At 45.5% G+C, this 23,402-nt stretch overlaps 1 protein-coding gene and 1 pseudogene across 1 annotated transcript in view; one reads left to right on the top strand and one right to left on the bottom strand.

The window, feature by feature from the left end:
• The window catches only part of FRMPD2 (FERM and PDZ domain containing 2), a 122,541-nt gene extending 114,970 nt beyond the window's left edge, over positions 1 to 7,571 (bottom strand). The window contains exon 1 of the mRNA XM_070615847.1: positions 7,278 to 7,571. Coding sequence (XP_070471948.1) covers positions 7,278 to 7,302 — 25 coding nt within the window. The 5' untranslated portion in view covers positions 7,303 to 7,571. The remainder of the gene's footprint in view (positions 1 to 7,277) is intronic.
• A 14,402-nt stretch (positions 7,572 to 21,973) lies between these two features.
• Positions 21,974 to 22,736, top strand: LOC103549413 (small ribosomal subunit protein eS6-like; annotated as a pseudogene).
• The last annotated feature ends 666 nt before the right edge of the window (positions 22,737 to 23,402 follow it).

The raw sequence follows: 23,402 nt of genomic DNA, 5'->3' as shown, positions 1-23,402 counted from the left end.
ACAGGCCGAACACAGGGGATTTTTAGGGCAGTGAAACTATTCTGTATGACACTGTCATGGAGGATACACATCATCACACATTTGTCCAAATCTTTAGAATATACAACACTGAGTGAATCCTAATATAACCTTGGACTCTGGGTGATAATGATGTGTCAACATAGGTTCATTGATTGTAACAAATATACCAGTCTGGTGGAGGATGTTGATAATGGGTGAGACTATGCATGAGTAGGGGCAGGGGGTACATGGGAAATCTCTGTAGCTTCCACTCAGTTTTGCTGTGAATATAACACTGCTCTAAAAATACGGTGCATTTAAAAAAAATTTAGTGGGCAAAAGACATGAAGAGACATTTCATTTCACTGAAGTAGATATATGCATGCAAATAAGCACATGAAAAGGTGTTCAACATCACCATCCATTAAGAGGAAGGGAAATTAAGGTTACAATGGATATCACTGCCCACCAATCACAACAGAAAAAAAAGTAGTAATACCAAATGCTGGTAAGGATGCAGAGAAACTGGATCTCTCACACATTGCTGCTGGGAAAGTAAATGGTACCGTCATCCTGGAAAATAGTTTGTCAGTTTCTTAGAAAACTAAACACACTCTTACTATAAGACCCAGCAGTTACACTCCTGGGCACTTATCCCAGAGAAATGAAGACTTATGTCCATGCGAAAAGCTGTACACAAATGTTCATGCTTGATTTGTAGTAACCAAAAACTGTTAACAATCAAAATGTTCTTAATCTGGTGAATGGTTAAACAAATTATGGTATATCTATACCATGGAATAATACTCAGCAATGAAAAACAAGCTACTGATACCTGCAACAGCTTGGCTGGATCTCAAGGGCCTTATGCTGAGTGCTCTAAAAAGAAAGTCTATGAAAATAAAACATAAAATAAGATAAAAATTGATACTAAAAGTTCCTGGAATGGGCATTAGCAAGCTAGGTTTCCGGTCTTGGTTCCTCCAGACATTTGCTTTGGTTGGAAAGATTGCATAGGACCTTGCATCTAAACTCAACCGTTTCTGCCTGACAACCCAAGATGAAGCATTCATGCCTCCTGCTGGTTGCATCGCCCAGTGGGAGAGAGGAAATGTGAAACAGAGACAGGTGGGTGTATTGGGTAAAATGGTCTGTGAAGGCCAGTTACCGAGAAGAGGTCTGCTGCCTCCAGAGGGGTCCAGGAGCCACACGGGCCTGGGAGGGCCCCTCTTTACAGAGAGCTTAATCCACTCTTATCCTGCAGCAACAGCTAGGGGATAATCCTCTGCTAGAGGGGACCGGGCAGGGCAAGGCCTTAGAGGGTCCCCAGCCTAATGAAGGGTGAGAAGCGGCTCAACTCTGTCACCAACCCCACAGATCGAATACTCTGTTTAAAAATTTCCTCTAGAGGTGAAGAAGTGTCATCCAGTCAAATTTATCCATCTGGAGCAGGTCATTTAAAATAATGGCCAGAGAAGAGACGGTCCTCAACCATCTGTGTCAAGCTTAACTGATCCAAGAGACCTCGCATTAGCACAACAAAGAAACAGGGTTGGAGAAGTGAAGGCATTTCCTCACAAGACGAGCCCAGTGGTTTTAGGGAGAGAACTAGTCTCAAGCTCCTTGCCTGGGCTTCACTGACCAGATTCCCCTTCTAGGTTCCTCAGTTTAGAAATTGCTTCCCACTGTGACATTTAGAAAGTGCAATACAATGAGCTGGGATAAGGGATGAAGATCAAGCTGAAAGCGACTATTTCTGTCTAAAGAGAGAGAGAAAAAAAAATCCTGTGGTTCCCAGCACTGGTAGACACATGGAAAGTGAGACTGAGAAAAATCATAAAAGAAACTGCAACTCATTATTAAAGTGTATGGAAAGCTGTCCAACCATCCATGTAGCCAAAGAGATTCAAATGGAAACCATCAGGAGGCCCGTTTTTCATCCCTCAAGTTGGCTTCAACGCTGAGCATGCTCGGTGCTTGGGAGGTTGCAATGACACTGTTCTTCTCAGAGACCTTACTTAGGGTGTGGCCAGTTTGAGACAGCTGATCCATAAAGCAGTTTAGCAAGACTTATCAGGAGCCAAGGGATGTCCACCCCTGCCATCAAGCTATTCCTCTTCTGGGAATTTACAGTAGGATATCACTGGGAAAGCTGCAGACTCAAAGAGATTTGCCACGGCATTATACAGAACAATGAACAAAGGAAATGCCAAATGGTAGTGGTCTTCGAGGTGCTTTCTGCTCTGGCCTCTCTCCTTGAATCACTCTGCACAAGTACCAGCTCTCAACACATCACCTCCAGCAGTGTCTCCAGCTCAGACTTCTCTCCTGAGCTTGGTGTTCCCAGCTGCCTACTAGACAATGCCACTTGGGTGCTCAACACTGAAACCGTCTCTCCAACTCCTCCTCCTCCAACTCCCTATCCAGATAAATCATACTACCACCCACCCAACTGCTCGGGCCAGACCTCCAGGCGCCATGCTCGTCTCCTGTCCTTCAACTCCCCATCCTCTTAATCACCACACCCAAATCTCTCTGAAATCCATGCATTTCTTTCCAGCCCCCCCGACACTGGCCTGGTCTGAGCTACCAGCGTCCCCCTCCACCTGAATGACCACTTATTCTCCCCAATAGTTTCCTCACTCCAGTCTTACCACCACCCCAATCCATCCTCCGTCCTACAGAGGCCTCTTCCTAAAACACAAATCTGCCTGTGTTACCCCTTCACATTTAAACCTTCAGTGACTTTCTATTGTCCATAGGATCATCTCAGGCTCCAAACTCCTGAACATAGCTAATGAGACCTTCAGTCCACCCCTCCAGACTGATCTCCAGCCACTTCCACTTGCCCTCATAGCCTTTCTCCGTGCTTCAGATGCACCACACCCCTCACCCCTAGTCCTTCCCACAGGCTGTGTGGGGACACTCCCACCTGGAGCTCCTTCTTCTCCATGGGATGAATGACTGAGTAAATCAGTGAATAAGTTGGAAGCTACCTGTCGTCAGTGGCGCATCATGCAGAAATGATACTGACACAAGAAATAAAATACTCGGATGACACTTTAATGCCCAACACATTTCCTACCAGCCAGACACTTTCTTACACCTCTTTGATCTATGGAAGAGTAAGTTCTGACAGCTTAGTCTCAGAATCTACCCCTTGACTGGCACGAGCCCACTCTGAACTGGTCCTTACCCACCGTTCTGCAGGTTTCCTTCCTGCCTTCCTTCACTACCTACTCACTTTGCTTCACCACCTAATTTCCAGTGACAATGGGCTATTACAACCATTTTAACTCTTGGAAATATAGGGGAAAAGAGCTGTACAGCCAAGGCAAGAAAAATAAAAAAGGCAATTCACAATAGAGCTGCCAGTGACCAAGAACAAAATGAAGACCAAGTCTAGGGGAAGGGAGTTAGCCAGACAGGCTCGGGGAGGAGAGGTCTGTGGGGAGCGCAGCTAAAAACACTGAGCTTGGGGCCAATAAAACTCAGAAGGAAAATGTGAATAGCAAAGCATAGTGGTTGAGAGGGCAGGTCCTGAGGTCAGAGTTGGACTGACCCTACCCACCATGGGCAAGTTGTTTTTTTCTCTTTACTCATCTGTGACATGAGTCATTGTGTCTGACTCACAGTAGCGTCTCAATAAATGCCAGCTAGTCATACGATTGATGCTGAGCGTTTCTTGAGGGCAGGAGATAGGGTAGGGACAAACCCACAAAACATGGCTTCACGGATGGGGCTGCGGGTGGCATTGGCCTACTCTGTACCCTCCAGTCCTTTCCACTCAGAGGGTGGTCCCCTGGATAAGCCACATTGGCATCACCTGGGAGCTTGTTAGAAATGGAGACTCAGGCCCTCCCCAGGCCTCCTGAGTCAGAATCTGCATTTTAACAGGATCGCTGGGGGTCCACCTGCACATTATGAGCTACAGATGGTGCTGCCCTAGACCCCATTGGCTCCTTTGGGAGAACCAGTTACAGGCAGGCAATTGCCACAGCCAATTAGAATTTGGAGGTAGAATTGCTGTGTTAGGTAACTAGGGAGACCCCTAACTAGGGCTCATCAATGCTCCAGAGACTTGGGTAACTACTCTCTGAGATCAGAGGGGAGGAATTTGGTGGAGGACTCATCAGAAGATGAACTGAGGCCATAACCCAGGACCAGATGTCTGCTGTCGGCACGTGTGGCCTGAATACAGAGGCTGTGAGTGGAAGGGACCTGCGGAAGGGGATGAGGTGGTGGGGAGGAGTCAGCACTGGGGCCAGAGACTAGGAAGATGGAAAGGGGGAGAAATGGTCAGCAGTGCTGCTTTCACACATGCTCTCATTCAGGCTGTGTGCCTGGCCCACCTTGAACACTCCCTTGGTTCATGGCCCCTCTGAGCAGGCCTCCTCCTTCCTCCATAACCTCAAGTCCAATGAGCGTGACCGACGGAGAGACAGCATGGTAGCGGACAGCACCCAAGAGTCTCTCCAGGAAGGTTGACATTGCTTTCCAGTTATTCCCTAAGGCTTAAAGCACACTTTGTAGAAAGTAGCATTACATTCATTTCATAGAAAGGCAAAGCAAACAGTACTTTAAAAATGAAAGGATTAATACAGAATAATTTAACTAAAATAAATTCCATTGAGCACCGATGTGCTGGGCCTGGGGATTTTGATGCTGGGAATTCAAAGAATAGGATCCCGCCTCGACCCCACAGGGGCTTACTGCCAGGAGCGAGCACCGTGTCTGCAGGCATCTGAAGAAATCCAGCGACTTCTCTTGAAGCCTGCAAATAGCATTCAGCCTTCTCTGTTCTGTATTTAAATTCATAATTCTCTTCTCACATTGATTTTCAAAGAGCCCAGCACTGACATGCACCCCGGAGTCCAACCCTGTATTTTCTGTTTTGGTGAGGGATATATTTGTCCACAGAGAAAAGCGAGTATTCTTCTTAATTCCTTTCTTTGTCCCCCTTTCTCTCATCCCCACTAATCATACTCGCATCCCCGTGGATTGTGCCTCTTTAAACTCTCTCGGATCCTGTGATGTGCTGAAGAAGGCTCCTACGGACCAGCGAGAGCCAATCATTAAATCTCCAGGAATTTCCCAAACTGGTTGTTAAACATAGCCATGGCAAAAATTGTTATAGGAATTTCCAGTTAAAGAAATTGTATTAACAGAATATTCAAGACTCACTATTTCCTAATTATTTCACTACGTTTTACTGTTGTCTGTGACCTTGGGCTTTTTTAAAGCAATCACATGAGTGCAATGGAAATGCCATCCAATGGTGTGCTGGTGCGTATCTCTTCTAACTTTGTGCTCAGCGATATCACACTGAGGGCTCAGAATTGGCCACTGTGGGAGCATTTACACCATAGAAATTGGCAAAAGAGTTAAAATAAGGGCTTGGTTTGCTTTCCGTTGACTGTCTACACTTAAAGTGATGGAAAAAAGGTTAATAATGCAGATTAAACCTAAAAGTGTATCATGTCTGTAGCTGTTACACTGAGAATAGCACAAAAATTGAGGAAATATCCTTCCAGAGTTCAAAAGCTGTTATCCAGTTCAGCAAAGAAGTCACTCATGTCATTGACAGACAAATGAAGCTAAGACATCCACATTCATGGCTTAACTTTCTTCTTACTTGTCAGCGTAAGCAAAAATATCAGCCAGCACTCATGTTGGAACCACATTCCTTGATCAATTGCAAACATGGGCAGACTAAGGATACAGCAGTTCAGCAAAAATCAACTAATGCATTCTCTGTGAGTCAATCGGTTATACGGAATTTGCAGTAAAGACTATTATATATTTTATTACTTGTAGACTGTGAATACACATCCTTCGTATCAAAAATATTCATAATGAACTTATGTACGTATATATACAGGTTTGGTTTATTTCACAGCCTTGGGAGCACGTGCTTGGAGGCCCTCTACGTCCCCACTGTCGTTTCCTTAGGTTGGGCCATCCATCACCGTTCCAGGCTTCATCCCCTCCAATCCCATACCCATACTCCTACCAAAATAATCTTCCTAATATTTAAATGCAATCGTAACACCCCCCTCATTAAAATTATCAGTGGCTCTCCGGGACCTTCTGAACGAAACGCAAGCTGTAGAAGGCCATCCTTGCTCTGCCCTGTTCACCTCTGCAGCCTCCTTTCTTATCAGACGCCCACACTCACGTTTCACTGAAGTTATGCCAAACTTCCTGCTGTTCCCAGAGTGTGCCTTATTTATTCATGCCACTGGGCCTTTGCATGTGCTTTTTTCTGCCTGGGATGCCTTTCTCCAACTCCTCCCCTCCCACCTCCTGCTAGTGCCTACCTAGCATTCAAACTGTGCTCAGATATCATCCCTTCCAGGAGCCTGTGCCATTTCAGCACTTGCTCCCACCACAATTTGTCATGCAGGTCTGCCTCTCTGGCTCCCTCACTCACCTGGAAGATCCTCTGAGCAGAGAGAGATGTTCCCAGCACCTAGCACCTCACTTGGCACCCAGGAGATACCCAGCAGGTGCTTGTTGAACTGAGAAACTAACTGATTAGTTTCAGCTACAGCCTATAGCGAACCACAGGATGTAGCCCAGAGAAATAGACATATCTCATCTCTGAATTCAATTGCTGCTTAAAAAAAAGTTGTTTAAAGTATCGAAAAGCTCAGGTGAGTTTTTTCTTTCCTTTAAAGATACATATAAAGCCAGGTGAATCACTGACACTTTTTTTTTTTTTCCATTGTTTTCTGGAAGTCAACTAGACATGGCCTGAGACTCTATCTTAAGCCACTGACCTTCTTTAAGCAACAACTTTCATGTCTGAAAGATGGTGACAGCTATCACTTTTCGGGCTAGTCTTATGCTCCAAGCACGTGCTAAGTGACTTACATATGGCACCCCATGCATCCTCAGCAATGCCGTAATGTGGGTCCTATTATCCCCATTTTACAGATGAGAAAACTGAATCTCAAGAAAGTTAAAACGTTTGTTTGAATTTGAACAGATGCCGAATAGCAAAGCAATGATTCAAACAAGTGTTGGCCTGACCCTAAACCCCATGTTTTCTCCGCTGAACCTGTGTTTTACTGCTGAAAAACAAATGCACCGTCTGAACCAGGCCCTACCAGTAGCCTGGGACAAATAAAAGTCTGAAAAATACTGCAAAGACTCATTCACACAGGTCCTAGCCCAGCCGTGGTATCCTTGTTCCCGATACCCAGACCCCTGAATGGGTTTGCCATTCCCTGGTCCAGATTGACAGGAGGAAAGGGAATGATGCCAAGGAGTACCTGTGTCCTGTGTCAAAGGCCGCATCCGAGTCTCCCGGACCTGGTCTAGGGCTTCATCATGAAGGACTTTCCAACCACGAGCAGGGACCTCTTGCTCGTCTCTCTCCTGAGCTGCCACTGTCGCCAGTGCCGCTGCCTTTGTTTACAGTTTGTTACTAAGCACTTGGCCGCCCAGGAGGGAGCCAGCAAGGGCCCTTCCCTGTCCTGTGGCTTGCTCACAGGCCCTGAGCCCTGCGCAGTCTCTGACCTTTCAGAGGCAGAGCCCCCTCCGCAGCTTGCGTCCTCAAAGCCGGTGACCCGTGAGAGAGCCCGTAAGAGCTCAGTGGATTAGGGGCCACCGAAGGCAATGGGATTGCAGCTCAGCCAGGGCTTTGACACTGATGTCACTTCATCTCCTGGTCCAATCAAAAGAAGAGTCCTGCAAGGGACCGGGGCTGGCCACGAGTCGAGCCTTCTTTTCAGTAACTCAATGGCCTCCACGCCCTTTAATGGAGTCAGGCTTTGTGCCTGCACCCGACAGAACAGAGAAACATGCAAGATTGTAGTGAGGAACGATGACCTGGAGCTGCCAGTGGGAAGGCAAGAGGAGCGTGGCTGTGAGCCACACACACACACAAAATTCAGAATAATAATGAAGAGGGCAGGGAGAAACGTTTGGAGGTGATGGATATGTTCGTGGCGTAGACTGTGGTGATGGTCTCACAGGCGTATAGTCATCGCCAAGCTCATCAGGTTGTAGACATTAAATATATCCAGCTCTTGTATGTCAATTATACCTCAATAAAATGTGTTGTTTTTCTTTTTGTTAATAGAAGAGGAATGTGGTTGGAGAAAGCGGAAAAGGAATTCTCACACTCTCTGGTTCTCGGGTTCAGAGAGGAGCCAGCGGAGAAGGGAACAGCAAGAATCAGATCATAGCTCTCTAGGGCGGGGGGTGGAAGGACAGAACTTTGGTGCCCTTTAAATCAGCAGCAGTTTCAAAACTGAGAGACTTATGAAAGGAAACATGTATCTTACTTCATATATTGACCATTTAATAAAATGACATTTGATGAAACCCAGTGCTGGAGAGGGCGTGGGGAATGAGCAGTCCCACACGTCAGTAGTGGGACTGTGGGATCGCGCAGCCTCTCTGTGGGGCGTTTGGTAACATTCATTAAAATTTTAAATGCACATATCCTCTGCGAACCCAACTGCGGGGAACTGACCTCACGGACATTCTTGCAAAAGTTTGCACAAGCATATGAAAAAGGATGCTCGTTGCAGCATTTGTTTTTGTAATAGTGAAAAACTGAAAGGCACCCGTGTCTATCAGTAGTGGACAGAGAAATAAATTCAGGTTCCCACACAGTGGAAAACCAACTACACAGCTGTGCACAGGAGGGAGGTCGAACCCTGTGGGCTGGTGTTCAAAAACTGCCAAGAAGATTTTTTTTTTTTTGGCGGAAGATTAGCCCTGAGCTAACTACTGCCCATCCTCCTCTTTTTGCTGAGGAAGACTGGCTCTGAGCTAACATCCATGCCCATCTTCCTCTACTTTATACGTGGGACGCCTACCACAGCATGGCTTTTGCCCAGCGGTGCCATGTCCGCACCCGGGATCCAAACCGGCGAACCCCGGGCCGCCGAGAAGCCAAACGTGTGAACTTAACCACTGCGCCACCGGGCTGGCCCAAAGATCTTAAATAAAAGGCATAGAATCACCCTGTATCACCCCTCTTAGTCTAAACAGATGTGTAAAGAATATATATCTATTTTTATGTTATAAGTATTTGTATTATATATGTTATATATTCTTACATATATATTATCTACAAGGAATCACTAGAAACTTGATATTTATTATTATTCTTTAATCATTAATTAGCTGTTATTATTTAGTCAAGGAAATTATTGTCGATTTTTGGGTTTTTTGTCCTCTTATACCCTTGTGTTATATTGCTTTAAAAAAACTAATAAACATCATATAATATTTTACATCTATCTTTTTCCTGCCTAAAGCTACTAGCATTCCACACTAGCCGGTAAAGCATTTTACAATAATTGCAACCATCTTGTGCTGTTTCTCCCAAATTTGTACTCATCAGATTCAAACTGGACCTCCATAAGACGTAGGTTCCCAGCTCCACCCCAGCCCCGCTGAGGCTGAATCTCTGGGGAGAGAGCCAAGGGCATCTGCCTCTTAGCAAGGGCCCAGGTCATTTTTACTTAGTAATTTGTTCAGGCTAAGCATGTACAACTAAAGAAACTGAGGCCACGAGGGAGAAAGTGAACTCGTCGGGATGTGTGGCTGGTTCATAGGAGAACAGAGAGCAACGCCTGAGTCTCTGATGCCCAGGGCCGTGCGGGTCCCCTTGAAGTCATCACTGCCCTCACCTTGTTTGTCACAAACGTCAGCACACAGCAGCAAAGCCCCTTCTGTAGTCATCTCTGCTAAGATTTCATTCATTCAAACGAAAGCAAGGAAAAATCCTAATTTAGCATTGAAATTTTCCAATTTGAATCTTTTAAGTAATCGTAATTGTTTCTCTTTCAAGAACCACGTTTATTCATATTTACATACAGCTCTTGAAAGGAGGATATATAATCAAGTAGAACGCAACACAAAAACCAATCCCAGTCACGCCCCTTATTTCGTGCTTTATACCAAGGATGTGTCTAATGTTTAAACTGTCATAAATTGCAAAGGAATTAAATCTAAAACAACAAAGTTTTATTATTCTAAACAGAAGCCAGGACTTCTCAGACTTGGCTGGGGAGAATATAAAAATGGTGCACACAGCCACCCTGGGAAAGTTTGACAGTTCCTTTAAAAACTAAACGTATCTTTGCCAGGAATTGAACTCCTGGGCATTTATCCCAGAGGAACGAAAACGTCTGTCCACACAAAAACTTGTCCACGGTTCTTTGTCAGCCTTATTTACAGCAGTTCAAAACTGTTAACAACCAAATCGTCCTCCGGTAGGTGAGTGGTTCAACCAACCGTGGCACATCCACACCATGGAATCCTACCCAGCGATAAAAATGAATGAGCTGGTGGCACACATACCACTTGGATGGATCAAGGACACTACGGTGAGTGGAAGAAGCCAGTTTCAAATGGTCACATATAGTGTGACGCTATTTATATGGCATTCTTGAAATGACAAAATTATAGAGAGGGAAAGCAGATTAGTGGCTGCCAGAGGTCAGGGATGCCAGGGGTGGGGTGGGGTGACTATGAAGGCAGATCTTTGTGGTGATGCAATAGTTCCTTCTCTGGCTTGAGGTGGTGTTTATATGAATCAAGTGATATGACACAAGTGACACAATGGCATAGACCTACATGCACACGTTGTACCAACGTGAAGTTTCTTGTTTTGCTATTGTATTGCACTTGGGTAAGATGCAACCCTTGGGGGAAACCCCTTTCTGCACTACTTTGGCATAATTGGGACTTATTTTGAAATAAAAAGTTACACAATACATAGACTCCACGGGAGAGCGGGTGACTTCCTGCTCTGACTACCTGCCTGCAGGACTGAATGGCAGCAGCCTGGGCGCTGGCCCAACAGTCACGAAATGTGCCTGGCCCTGCAGGAGTGCAAAGATGAATGAGGCACAGGTCACAGCCCTCAAGGGGCCTCCAGGGCAGATCCCGATGACCTGGGGTGGTGACTCTGCTTCTGTGGTGTCTCGCACAGATATAAGCCCTCTGACAAATCAGCAGGGTCTGATTCCAAACTACCCAGGAAGAAAGGTAAGACCTGGGAAATATGCCAGGCAGGGCCGACGCCAGAGGAGGAAGTATAAGCGTGCTGGATTCTGGCACAGAACATGGATGTGCAGCTCTGTCCATACCCAAACCCCTCATCTGAGGCTATCTCCCATGGCCTCGGCTCACCTGGCTGCCTCCACACAGTCCAGGAGGCTTCTTTCTTGCTCTTCTTTTTTTTGGTGAGGAAGATTATCCCTGAGCCAACATCTGTGCCAGTCTTCCTCTATTTGTATACGGGACACCGCCACAACATGGCTTGATGAGCGGTGTGTAGGTCCATGCTCGGGATACAAACCCATAAAGCCAGGGCCGCAAAAGCAGAGCACAGGAACTTTAACCACTACACCACGGGGCCAGCCTCTCTTTCGTGCTCTTCTAACCATTTCTCTGACATTCTCCCTCCAAACCTGGGCCTCCTTGAGACACATGACAAGATGCCATCCCATTCTTTCCGCCATCACCTACTGACCCCTTAGAAGTGCCCCCCTCAGACCCAGGCAACAAGGCCCTCTCTGCCCTCTTCCAAAGGCACCTCTCCCAGTGGGTGAGAAGTCCACGGGCCAAGGATTCATGCTGACCCAGCCCCTGTGTCCCTCTTCTGGGCATTGTTCCAGGTGCCCTGCCCAACCAGAGCTGAGCCTGCTCCAGGGCCTGCACAGGGCTCTCCCCTGGGTCGGTCCTCCCAGTGTGGGTGTGGCTGGAACTTAGACGTGAGGACCACAGTGTGGGGCAGAGCCGGAAGAAGAGCGGCCACAGCCTGGGGCTGGAAGTCCAGGGCAGTTGTTCATAAAATCCTGACTCAGAAGTTTCATTTCAGATTTAGTCTTGTAGAAAGTTATAAAGGAACCTCTGTCCAGATAAGAAGATAGACATAATTTTTGAGGAAGATTAGCCCTGAGCTAACATCTGCTGCCAATCCTCCTCTTTTTGCTGAGGAATACTGGCCCTGAGCTAACATCCGTGCCCATCTTCCTCTACTTTATATGTGGGATGCCTGCCCAGCATGGCTTGCCAAGTGGTACCATGTCCACACCTGGGATCCAAACTGGTGAACCCCGGGCCGCTGAAGCGGAATGTGTGAACTTAACCACCGCACCACCGGGCTGGCCCCTTGACCTATAACTTTTAAATACTTAGACTTTATTTAAATAAAGTTAATTAAAAATTAACTTTTAAATAGTTATTGAAAATATTTAGTTTTAAATATTTAGAACTTTTAAATAACGTTAAATACTATTAAGGAGTGGGGTCTCCATTTGTCTTCTTGCCCTGGGCCCTACAGGAGGCAGGCCTGCTCCTATTCATAGCCCGTGTCAATTCTGGGCTCCCTGGGGTCTCTCCCGCCATCTTCTCTATGACCTCAATACATCCTTGACCACCTCACTTCACCTTCCTCACCCCACCTCAGCCAGCTACCCCTGCATTCACACCTTAGCCTTTGTCATAACAAGTAACTGCCTCACCTCCAAAATTTACATTTCAAACATCCTAGGCTCAGACAACACACCAACTCCTCTTTTTCCAGCTTATTCCTTCAAGTGACCCAACTCAACTTTTTGTGCCCATCAAGACCTCCTATTCATGGACCCTACCAGTTTTTCACTGTTCATCATCCACCCCCTATACTTCTTTCCCTCATTATCTAGCTTAGAGTCTGTGGGCCATGTGGCAGAAACTGCTGCAAGCCATCCACCAAAATCTCTTCTCCTCTTCCTACTTGGTATCCATCCAGACTACACTTCCCAGCCTCCTTTGTGGCTGGGTGGAGCCATGTGACAGAGTTATAGCCAATGGAACGCGAGCGGACAGGACGTGTGCACCCCACAGGAAGGGGTGAAGAATGACAGTGAAGATGACCTCGCAGGGACCTTGGAAGTCACATATAGATAGCAGAGCTCCCTTCAGCCTGGGACCACAGCTTCCACTTACCTAGAACATTTTCTCTGGACTGTTAAGTAAGAAAGAAAAAAGCAATCTATGTTGTCTGAGCCATTGCATTTTGTCACGTCAGTTACACTGGTACAGCTGATCACTAAAATCGCTCACCTGCACATAAGTGGGAGTGCGAGCTACAGCATAGCATAGTGGTCAAGAGCAGGATTATTGAGCCAAGACCACGTAGCTTCAAATCCTGGCTCTGCCACATACTGACTTTGCTACCTGAGCAAGTTACTTCCCCTCTCCGTGTCGTGTCTCCACATCCGTGAAATGCAGTTAATAACACCTACTCACAGGCTGTTTGAGAGTGAAGGAAGTTAACACACATAAAGGGTGGAGGACAACGAGACCACTGCCTGTTGCCGTGAGCACTTCGCATCTGCTGCCATTGCATATACCCCTCCGCCTCATAATTACCTGAGAAACCCCCATCCTGGGTAAATTCAATTTCCCACCCACTGTCCCCTTACAGCCAAGCAACCGAGCCAGACTGGAGAACAGCACAAACCTGCACTGATCCCGCTCTACATTCGTGGCCACACATCTCAAGCAGCTTTCACAGAGCCCAGCAATCCCTCTACATTACCCTGGTCAAGTCGACCCCGACTCTCCCCACGCTCAGCTGATAACGTCAATCTCCACCAAGCGGGGAGAAGGCATCCAGGCAGAAGCGCTCTGGGGGCCCAGCGTCCAACCTGCCCGCCTCTGCTCTCTGCGATCTCTTTCCTCAACCTTCTCAAGTCAAGCTTTGCCCCCAAGAGCCCTGAAAGGCTGTTTTTCAAAGGCCAAATCCAAGGGTCAGGTCTCAACGCTCATCTTACTTGACCCGCAGCAGCATTGGACCTGGAACAGCCCCTCTCCCTTGAGATGCTTAATTCCCTTGGATTCCAGAACGAACCCTGCTGACTCCCCTTAAATCTTGCTGGCCACTTCTTCCTCAGTCTCCGTGCCCGCTTCTCCCCCTTCTACTGACCTCCAGATGCTGGAATGCCTTGGGATTTCCTCCTCAGGCCCCTGCTCTCCTTCTACACTCATTCCTCACATAAAACTCAACTGCCATGGCTTCACCTACCTTCTATAGGCTGATGAATCCCTAATTCCTATTTCTGAAGAGCCCGGACCTCACCAATAAACTAGATTCTTTTATCCAACTACCCACACATCTCCACTTTGAGGTCTAACAGGTAACTCAGATTTAAGCTGATCTGAAAGAGGATTGCTGATTCCTACGTGCCCTTCTGCCCCACAATAGACCCTTCCTCCCTCCTCAGTAGAAGTATGTCAGTAAATGCCGCCACCATGCACCCAATTGCCCAGGCCAAAAAACTGAGTTACCTTCCATTCCCCGGGTCCTTCACATCCTGTATGTCATCAATCAGCAGGCCTTGTTTAAAACAAATGCAGGATCTGAGAGCTCCTCACCACCTCCGCCCCACCCTCCACTGGAACTACCATCCTCTCTCACCTGGACCACTGACTAGCTCCCTGGCTAGTCCTGCTCCAACACCTGGCCCTCCCACCATGGTCTCCCATTCGCAGTCACAGTTGTCCTTTTAAGCCAAAGACAGAGCATGTCGTGATGGTTCAACATCTTCCTATGTATTCCCATCACACCAATCCCATAAAATCTGAGCATCTTTCCGTGGCCACAACGCGCCGTCTAACGCTGGCACCTCACTCTCCTCTCGATTTCTTGTACTCTGGTCAGACATTGGCTGTTTTTGCCATTTTTCAAACTGGTCCAGCTTGTTCCCGAGCCAAGGTCTTTCACATGCTGATTCCTCTGCCTGGAATGTTCTTCCCCCAGATCTTCAGATACTTACTTCATTCAGGTGTCTGTTCAAGGGTCGCCTTCTGGGAAAGGCTGTCTCTTAAATAGCATGCCTTCATCATTCTGGATCTCCTTGCCTTCTTTAGTTCTCTTTACAGCAATTATCATTTTTTTCTTTAATATTCTGGATTTATTTGTTGACATGTTTACTTTCTATCTCCCCAGTGATAGATATAAGCTATAGGTGGGCAGGGACTGTATCTGTCTTTCCTACTGCTTGCAGGATGTTTTCAAGTGCCTGTGACAAAGGAAACAATGAAAAGTGACTCAGACAACCAAGGACACCTGTGTTCCCACAGAAATGTGCATTCAGCAGTTCAATAACTTCAGAGCCCTGGGGTGACATTTCTATTCTTCTCACGTTGAAGGGTGGCTGCTGCAGCTCCAGCCCTCATGTCCTGACCCAGTCATGTCAGAAGGGAGAAAAAGGGCTTTATCCTTTCATGTCTCTTTGGAATCTTCTTCAGAATCCTAGCTAGCTTCCCCTTTTATATCGTTGTCCAGATGAGATCATGGGCCCACCCCTAAATCGAAGTAGAATAGGATGACAGTAATTGGCTCTGATCAGTCATGATTTCTCCCTGGAGAGGAGCATCAGCCCATCTTTCTGGAGTACCTGCTCCCTGATGTATGCACAAACTGGGGCCCTGACATCAAGGAAGAAAGAGGTGTGTGTCTATTGGATGAACAATAAATAATGTCTGCCACGATGCTGCACCCCCGGAACCTAGAAGGGGGCCAGTTCAGAGCAGAGGCTCAATAAACACAGGCTGATTGAATGATGGAGTATTTGTGCCTTTATAGACTAAAAGCAACACAGACCCAGGACCCAGACAGCACCCACGAGGACACTGTGGACATGTACTTTCTCTGGCCTAGTCTCGCTTCTCTCTCACAGCGGCCCTGTGAAGTCAATGCCTTTTTCCTATTTTTCAAAGAAGAAGATTAGAGCTCAGAGAGGTTGACTGAATTAGTCAAGGTCACCCAGCCAGGAAGCGTATAAGGTGATCAAACCCGAGGAGAAGTTCTGAAAGTGGCAGAAATTGCATTCAGGAGCAAAGGAATGATTGACACTGAGAGGTCCCACAGGGAGCAGCACCAGGCACCACTTGCTCTAATGAGGGCCTACTGTGTGTCAAGGCTTTTCACACATAGTATATGATCCCATATGTGCACACACTAGGAAGTGGGGAGTGTTATCCTCATTTTACAGATTAGGAAACTGAGGCTCAGAGAAGCCAAATAATTTGCCCAAGGATACACAGCTATAACAGAGTAGAGTTAGGATCTGAATCCAAAACAGGCAGACTTGAAAACCTGTGTTCCTTCCACTAGAAGAACTAACACAAGGGAAAGCCTTAGAGAGGTGGTTCTTTCTTTGGGGTGGGAGAGAGAGAGAAAGGATGAGAGAAAGGGTGTAGAAATTTTGAAGCCAATGGGGAGAATTTGAAAAACCTCATGTCAGGTGGCCTCAACCTTTTCAGGAAAGTGGCACTCAAAATTATCTGCATGATGAGGTTCAGGCTTAAAAAAGGAAACGATCTGGAGGGAACACCGCGAAGACTGAGACGGTGATCGGTTTGAGGGGAACAGTGAAGAGGATGAGCAGCACGTGGGCTCAAGGGGCGGGGGCAGCGCAGAGGGTCAGAGAATCAGGAAGGCCAGAGGGAGGCCCAGTGCGGGAGAGGGTAATAGGGATGAGGCAGGGACAAATGCCGAAGGCTGGCTCCGTGCCTGATCCTGCGTGTCCTGTTGATGGCGAGGGCAGGGATTTTCAAAGACCAGACACCCAGGTTTCTAATCTGGAGCAGATGGTGCCTGGGTAGTTTTTGAAGATTGAGCAGAAAGGGGGCTTTGTAGACAAAGGAAGGAGGGTCCTGGGAAATATCAAGGGAGGGGCTGTTCCAGAGCCTGGTGGTGCTGAGCAGGGCAGGGCCAGGCTGGACTGGATCTGGATGTGACCAGAAAGGACAGGGAGGGCAGGACGCTGGAGGAGGGGGACAGAGCCGGCTGAGGCTGGCAGATCAGCCAGACATGTCAGGGCAGGGCCTGGGACCTGCCTCAGGGCTGCAGTTTCCACTTCACCAAGCTTCCCTGTCAGGTGCACGGGCATGTGACAGATGTGAGTGATTTGGAACGACCCACCTTGGTTAGTGTGGCTACCACGGCTTAGATAAAATCTGGGCCATAACTGAAAGGAAGGCACACACTTTACTAAGATTCCCACGGCAAGGTCCTCTGGTCCAACCCTGAGAGTCCTGAAGAGGAGGCAGAGGGAGGGTCCTCAGGGCCCGAGCAGGACCACCCAAGTCAAGATCAGATGCTGTGCATGCAGACACCATTCCCCGCCCATGTCGGCTTGCGTGGCTCTCTTTTTAGGTGCAAGAACTCACTGGAACACTCTAGCCCAGGTGGAAAAGAAGACAAGTCTGGTACGCAGAGACAAAGCAGCAGGGCGTTGGGGCCAGAAGCCACGGAAGCCAGGTCTGCAGACAGAGGAGGAACAAACAAGGCCCTCAGGATGAGGAGAAGGAAGTTGAATACAGGTCGGGACCACCAGGGGGAAGCTTGAAGACACGGAGCTCTTGTGTCTGTTCTTATCGTGGCAACATATTCCAGTTCCTGGCAAGGTGCTGCGAAGAGACAAACACCCTCTTAAGTGCTCAACTGAGAAAGGAAGCGTGAAATCCAGGAAAGGGACCCACTCTTTGATGGTCTGCCCATTAATACAGGGGCCGGACACGCTACCTTCCCACCATTTCTCCCTCGAGCATTTTCCCTGATGAGCACGACGGCTTTAACCCATTAACGCCCCACGATGGCTTGGGCTCACACTCATCCCGCGCTGGGAGTGCTGCTCTCGGGTCTTTAGATAGGAAGGTGGTGCTTTGTCACCTTGCCTTGCTCCGGTGCTCTCAGCCACACACAGCCACACCCCCACCCTGACACTCCTTCCTCTGCCTTCCATAGCCTGCCCACCTGGGGAAGAGAAATTCGGCCTCTCCAAGTCTTCCCTCAGCTCCTGCTTTGGCCTCCATTCTGCCTGAGTTTTCCATTCCGACTGAGTCCTGGCCTGAAAGCACATGACAACGACGAAGCTTGTCTCCATCGCTCGCTCACTCATTCATCCGTCTCTCCCACCACTCAAAGGCCATGGGCACTTGGAATGGAACGATTGTGAAAATTAAATGAGCAAATACATGGAAATCCCCGGTGTATGTTTTATGTGCTCAATAACGTAAATCATTATTGTTATTATTGTTTACATTATCAACTTTATGACCATTTATTCTAATATTTACTGAAATCAACTCTGTGGCAGGAAGAATGCTAAACGAGACCCGTGTTTAAACAGCTTAGCGCTGGAGGGGTCTGCAACACCAACCCTCTGTATCTACCTCTATGGTCCATGACTTGTAAAACATCTTTTTAAATAAAGCATTTTGTTTTTTAGAAATCTAGGAATTATTTATACTCTCTTGAGTTATGAGCTCTACGTCAATATTAATACTTGCCCTGGCCTAAAGGGTTCATACATAGGTGGGAGGAAGCCATAAGGAAAGAAGAAATGGTGTGCATTGTCTGGGATGTTTTCTTTGCCCTTGTCAAGTTGCTGCAAAGCCAGACTCTCCAAGAACAATGGCAGGGCAGTCCCATTGCAACAACGTTGACCCAGCAGGCTGTGACCGTGACACCTGGTGGCCACCACTGGACTTACACCCAACCTCCCAGATGGTGAAATGCCAGAGTTCCTTGTCAGCGTGGCCGTGAGGATTGCTAGCTGAGCAACACATGGCCACCTCTCTGGAACTGTTGGTACCTGTCACCAGCACATCCCCAGGCCCTCTGGCCACTGGATTCAGCATCATTAATAAACAGCCCACTCAAACACAAGCCCCCTCCTTGCTTGGGTCCTTGAAAGTTGATGTCTCCCACACATTTCTGGGACTGCCGAAGACAGTCTCCGTGTGCCCACAAATCAGTCCTGACATGACTCCCCAGTACCATCACAGCTGGAGGGTGCCGCTTTTCAGGAGGGTAGGCATGGGAGTTTCAAGGCCTCTTGAAGCCTAGAGTCAGAAGTCATACAATGTCTCTTCTGCATTCTTATTGGTCAAGGCAAGTCACACGAACAGCTCAGATTCAAAGGAAATAAACTCCTGGGCTAAGAGCAAAGTTACATCTCAAAGAAGCATGCACACAGGGATGGGGGATGTTTGCAGCCATCTTTGCAAACAGCCTACCACGCAGTTGCAGGTTTGTTTGCTTTCACTCCTACAGCAGTTGGCCCCTCATCCTTTGTGGAAATCAGTAGATACAAGTTAACACTCAGGGGCGGAGGAGGGGAAGGACTTCAGCACCAAAACCACCTTTCGACTTCTTTTGCCCTCCTCATTGCTTGACCTTGTCCTATTTCTGCCCCATTTCCTGCAAGCGTGTGCTTCTTAGACCCTTCTTTCTCCTCTTAGCCATAAGGACAATCATTTCTAAGCCAAAGGCACTGTCTCCATCTCTCTGAGAACCTCCCTCCATCTCTCCAGGGGCCAAGAATCAATTTGACAGGACCAGGGACTGGACGTGCCATGGCGGCCGAGTGATGGCAAAGAGATAACAGATGTGGGAGACAACAGAAAGGAGAGGAATCCTGTTTGTGCGAGGGAGGGAGTCTTTCAAAGGTGTTTAAGACACCTTATCTGAAAAGACTGTTGGACAGAAGGTAAAAGAAAGATGGGAAGAACCTAAGGCCAAGGCAGAATATGGGGTTCTAGTCCTATTGAACAATTTGATAGTGATTACATTAAGTCTTTAGATAAATCCAGGGGGAAGTGACATCTTTGTAATACTGAGTCTCCCAATTCACAAACGTGGTATATCTCTATGTTTTTAAGTCTTCTTTACTGTCTCTCAGTCAATTTTGTAATTTTTTCCATAGAGTCCTTTTCATAATTTGTTAAATTTATACCTGAATCTTCATATTTTTCTACTACTTTTAAATATCTTTTAACTCATTTAGTATCTATTATCTGTTGCTGGCATATATAGAAATGTAATTAATTTTTGTGTATTCATTACTTTGCTAAATTTGCTTATTAGTTACAATAATTTATCTGTAGAATCTTGTGGATTATCTACATACATCATCTTATAGCTTCTGATTCATTTCCAATTCTTATACGTTTTATTTCTTATCCTGCCTTATTGATTGGTTAGGAAGTTTGATATAATATTGATTAGAAATGGAGGTAGGCTTCCTCATTTGGTTTCTAAATTCAAGGGAGAAAGTTTTCAACATTTTGCAGTTAAGGGTGATATTTATTGTTTTGACTAGATACATCATAATACTTAAGGGAATTCTCTTCTATTCAAAATTACCTCAGAGTTTTTACCATGAATGGGTTTTGAAAAATCAAGCACTTTTACAGAATCCATTGAGATGATCATATGATTTTTTTCCTTTCATCTGTTACTGTAGTTAATTTTTTTGATTTTCTAATGTTAAGCCAGCATTCCTGAAAATGCTCAACGTGGTCCTGATGAATTATCCTTTTTATATATTACTGGATTCTGTTTGCCAATATTTTAGAAATTTTGTGTTTATATTTATGTGAGGTTAGCTTATAATTTTCTTTATTAACCTTCTAAATTATAAAGGTTACACTAGCCTCATAAAATGAGTTAGTAATGTAATGTAAGAACTATTGGTTTCCTGAATTTTAGATAGAACTTTCTGATAAAGCTTTCTGGGTCTGCTAAGGGTTTACGGAAATATTATTTTTTGATTTATTCAATTTCTTTAGGTTTAAGATTATTTAGATTTCATCTTTCTTGAATTAATTTTGATGTTATATATTTTTAGGAATTTGTCTCTTTTACTTATTTATTTTTAATAGCATTGTATCTGAAATTGTGTAACTTTCAAAAAAAAAATCCTGACATTTATTATTCATCCTCCCAATCTGCCTCCATCTCTATCTCTGTTTTTTCTTTCATTATTTAACTTTTGTTTCTATATTTATTCCTGTCCTTCTACTTCCCTTGGAATTATCTTGCTGTTCTTTTTCTAACATCTTGGGGAGGATGCTTAACTTGTTTGTTGCAATAATAAGTCTTCCAATCCATGAACATAGCATATCTTACCCTGTATTTGTGGGAACTTCTTTAATGTCTCTCAAACAAGTTTTGTCACTTCCTCCTTTCGAATTTAAGGCATTTGAGGCTATAACATTTTTTCTCTAAATTCTGCTTTGATTTTGTCTCACAAGTGTTATGTGTTTATTTTTATTCTTATTCAGTTTATAATGTTTTCTTATTTCTGTTATGATTATCTGACTCAGTAGATTATTTACAAATGTGTTTCTTAATTTCCAAATATAAGAAAATCTTCTAGTTGTCTTTCTGTTATTGATTTCTTATTTAATAGCAGTGTGTCAGAGAACATGCTCTGTATTACTTAGTCATTTGAAAGTTTTTAAGATTTGCTTTATGGATCATTTTTATAAATGTTTCTCTGCATATGAAAAGAATGTGACCTCTGCAGGAATGGCGAGCGGTGTTCCAAATATGGCCATTTGGTCAAGTTATTTATATTTTATATACTACTGGAATTTTTGGTGTTATTACTCTATGAATTGCTGAGGATAGTATTAAAATCTCCTACCAGAATTTTTTTTCTTTTCAACCTTTTTAAGATAAGTTTGTCAATTATAAATGGTTTGTAGCTGTTTTTCTGTTTCAATTAAATTTGATAATTCTTGGTTATAACTGGAGCTTTTGTTTTCTTACATTTAAAAAAATATTGACATACACAGATATATTAAATCTACCACCTTAGTTTGTGCTTTCTATTCATCCAGCCTAGTTAACATTCCTTTTTCTATCCTTTTTGGCCTTAGTTTTTATTTGTTATTGTTTATCATTTTATTTTTTTATTCTTGTAGTTTGAAAAGTATATACCCTTATATACCCTAGTTTTATTCTTTTCCTGGTTAACCTATGAATTATGACATAAATACTGACGTTATCAAAGCATAAAACTAATCAATACCTCTGCCTTCCTTCCATTCAAAACAGGGACCTCAGAACACAAAGTCACCAGTAGAAACAACAGACGAAGAAGAAGACACACACAGCTGTTTTTTGTGGTGACTCAGAGGCAATCAACTGCTTCAGATGAAGCTCAACACCTTGCAAACCACTGGCTGCCAGAAACTCATCGAAGTGGACGATGAATGCCAACTCCAGACCTTTTATGAGAAGCGCATGGCCACAGAAGTTGGCGCTGGTGGTCTGAGTGAAGAGCGGAAGGGATATGGGGTCCAAACCAACAATGGGAATGACGAACAAGCTTTCCTCATGATGGACGGCCAGGTCTGCTTGCTCCTGAGCAGGGGATGCTCCTTCCTGTTACAGACCAAGGAAGACGGGAGAAAGAAAGCACAGGTCTGTGTGGGGTTGCATTGTGCATGTCAACCTGAGTATTCTCAACTTGGTTATTGTGAAAAAAATGTTAGGGGCAGGGGGAGATTTCTGGATGGATTGATACTGCCATGCCTGTGGCCTGAGGCCCAAAAGAGCTGGAAGAATCTGCAAACTTTCAATCTCCTAAAGAAGATGATGCCCACCAGTGTGTTGTGAGAAAGCCCCTGAACAAAGAAGGTAAGAAACCCAGAACCAAAGCGCCCAAGATTCAGCGTCCTGTTACTCCACCTGTCCTGCAACATACATGTCAGCATATTGCCCTGAAGAAACAGCATACTCAGAAAAATAAAGAAGGGCACACAAAATATGCTCAACTTTAGGCCAAGAGAATGAAGGAGGCCAAAGAAAAATGCCAGGAGCAGATTGCCAAGAGATGGAGGCTGTCGTCTCTGAGAGCTTCCGCCTCTGAGTCTGAGTCCGGTCAAAAATAAGATTTTCTAAGAGTAATCAATAAATAAGATTAGATGTCAAAAAAGAGAGAGAGAGAGAGGGACAGAGAGAGAGAAGGAGAGAGCATGCCTCATAAAGATTTCAGATATTGGAATTTTCAGGTATTGATTATAAAATTCTTTTTTTTTTTTTTTTTTTGCTGAGGAAGATTGCCCTGAGCCAACATCTGTGCCACTCTTCCTGTATTTTTTTTTTTTTTTGGTATGTGGGATACCTCCACAGCATGGCTGATGAGTGGAGTAGGTCTGTGCCTAGGATCCAAACCCCTGAACCCGGGCCGCCGAAGCAGAGCACATGGAACTTCAACCACTTGGCTACCGGGCCAGGCCCTAAAATTATCTTTTTATTTGATTTAAGGAAATTAAAGACAACTTAAAAGTATCCACAGGGAAGAGTAAACTATTTAAATTTCTTCTTAAATTTGAAAAAGAAACAAACAAAAGGTCTAAAAATTTTAATAATGCAATAATTGAGCACATATGCTGGAGTTCGAATGTGAACAGTGTCCCTAACACAGCTGTGTAACGTAGTTACCCTAATGGAGCCTGGTACGAGGCCCATGACTTCATCTACCTCCAAAGGAAGCTTTCCACTCTGCACCCTGTCGCCTGCCCTGTAGTTGGGGTGAGGGACAATCGTCCGTATGGACTGCATCATTGGGCTCCCTGGC

This window comes from Equus przewalskii, chromosome 1 (assembly GCF_037783145.1).
Source record: "Equus przewalskii isolate Varuska chromosome 1, EquPr2, whole genome shotgun sequence".
Taxonomy (NCBI): domain Eukaryota; kingdom Metazoa; phylum Chordata; class Mammalia; order Perissodactyla; family Equidae; genus Equus; species Equus przewalskii.
Note: the sequence above shows the minus strand (reverse complement) of the source record. Positions and strands in the feature narration are given on the sequence as shown.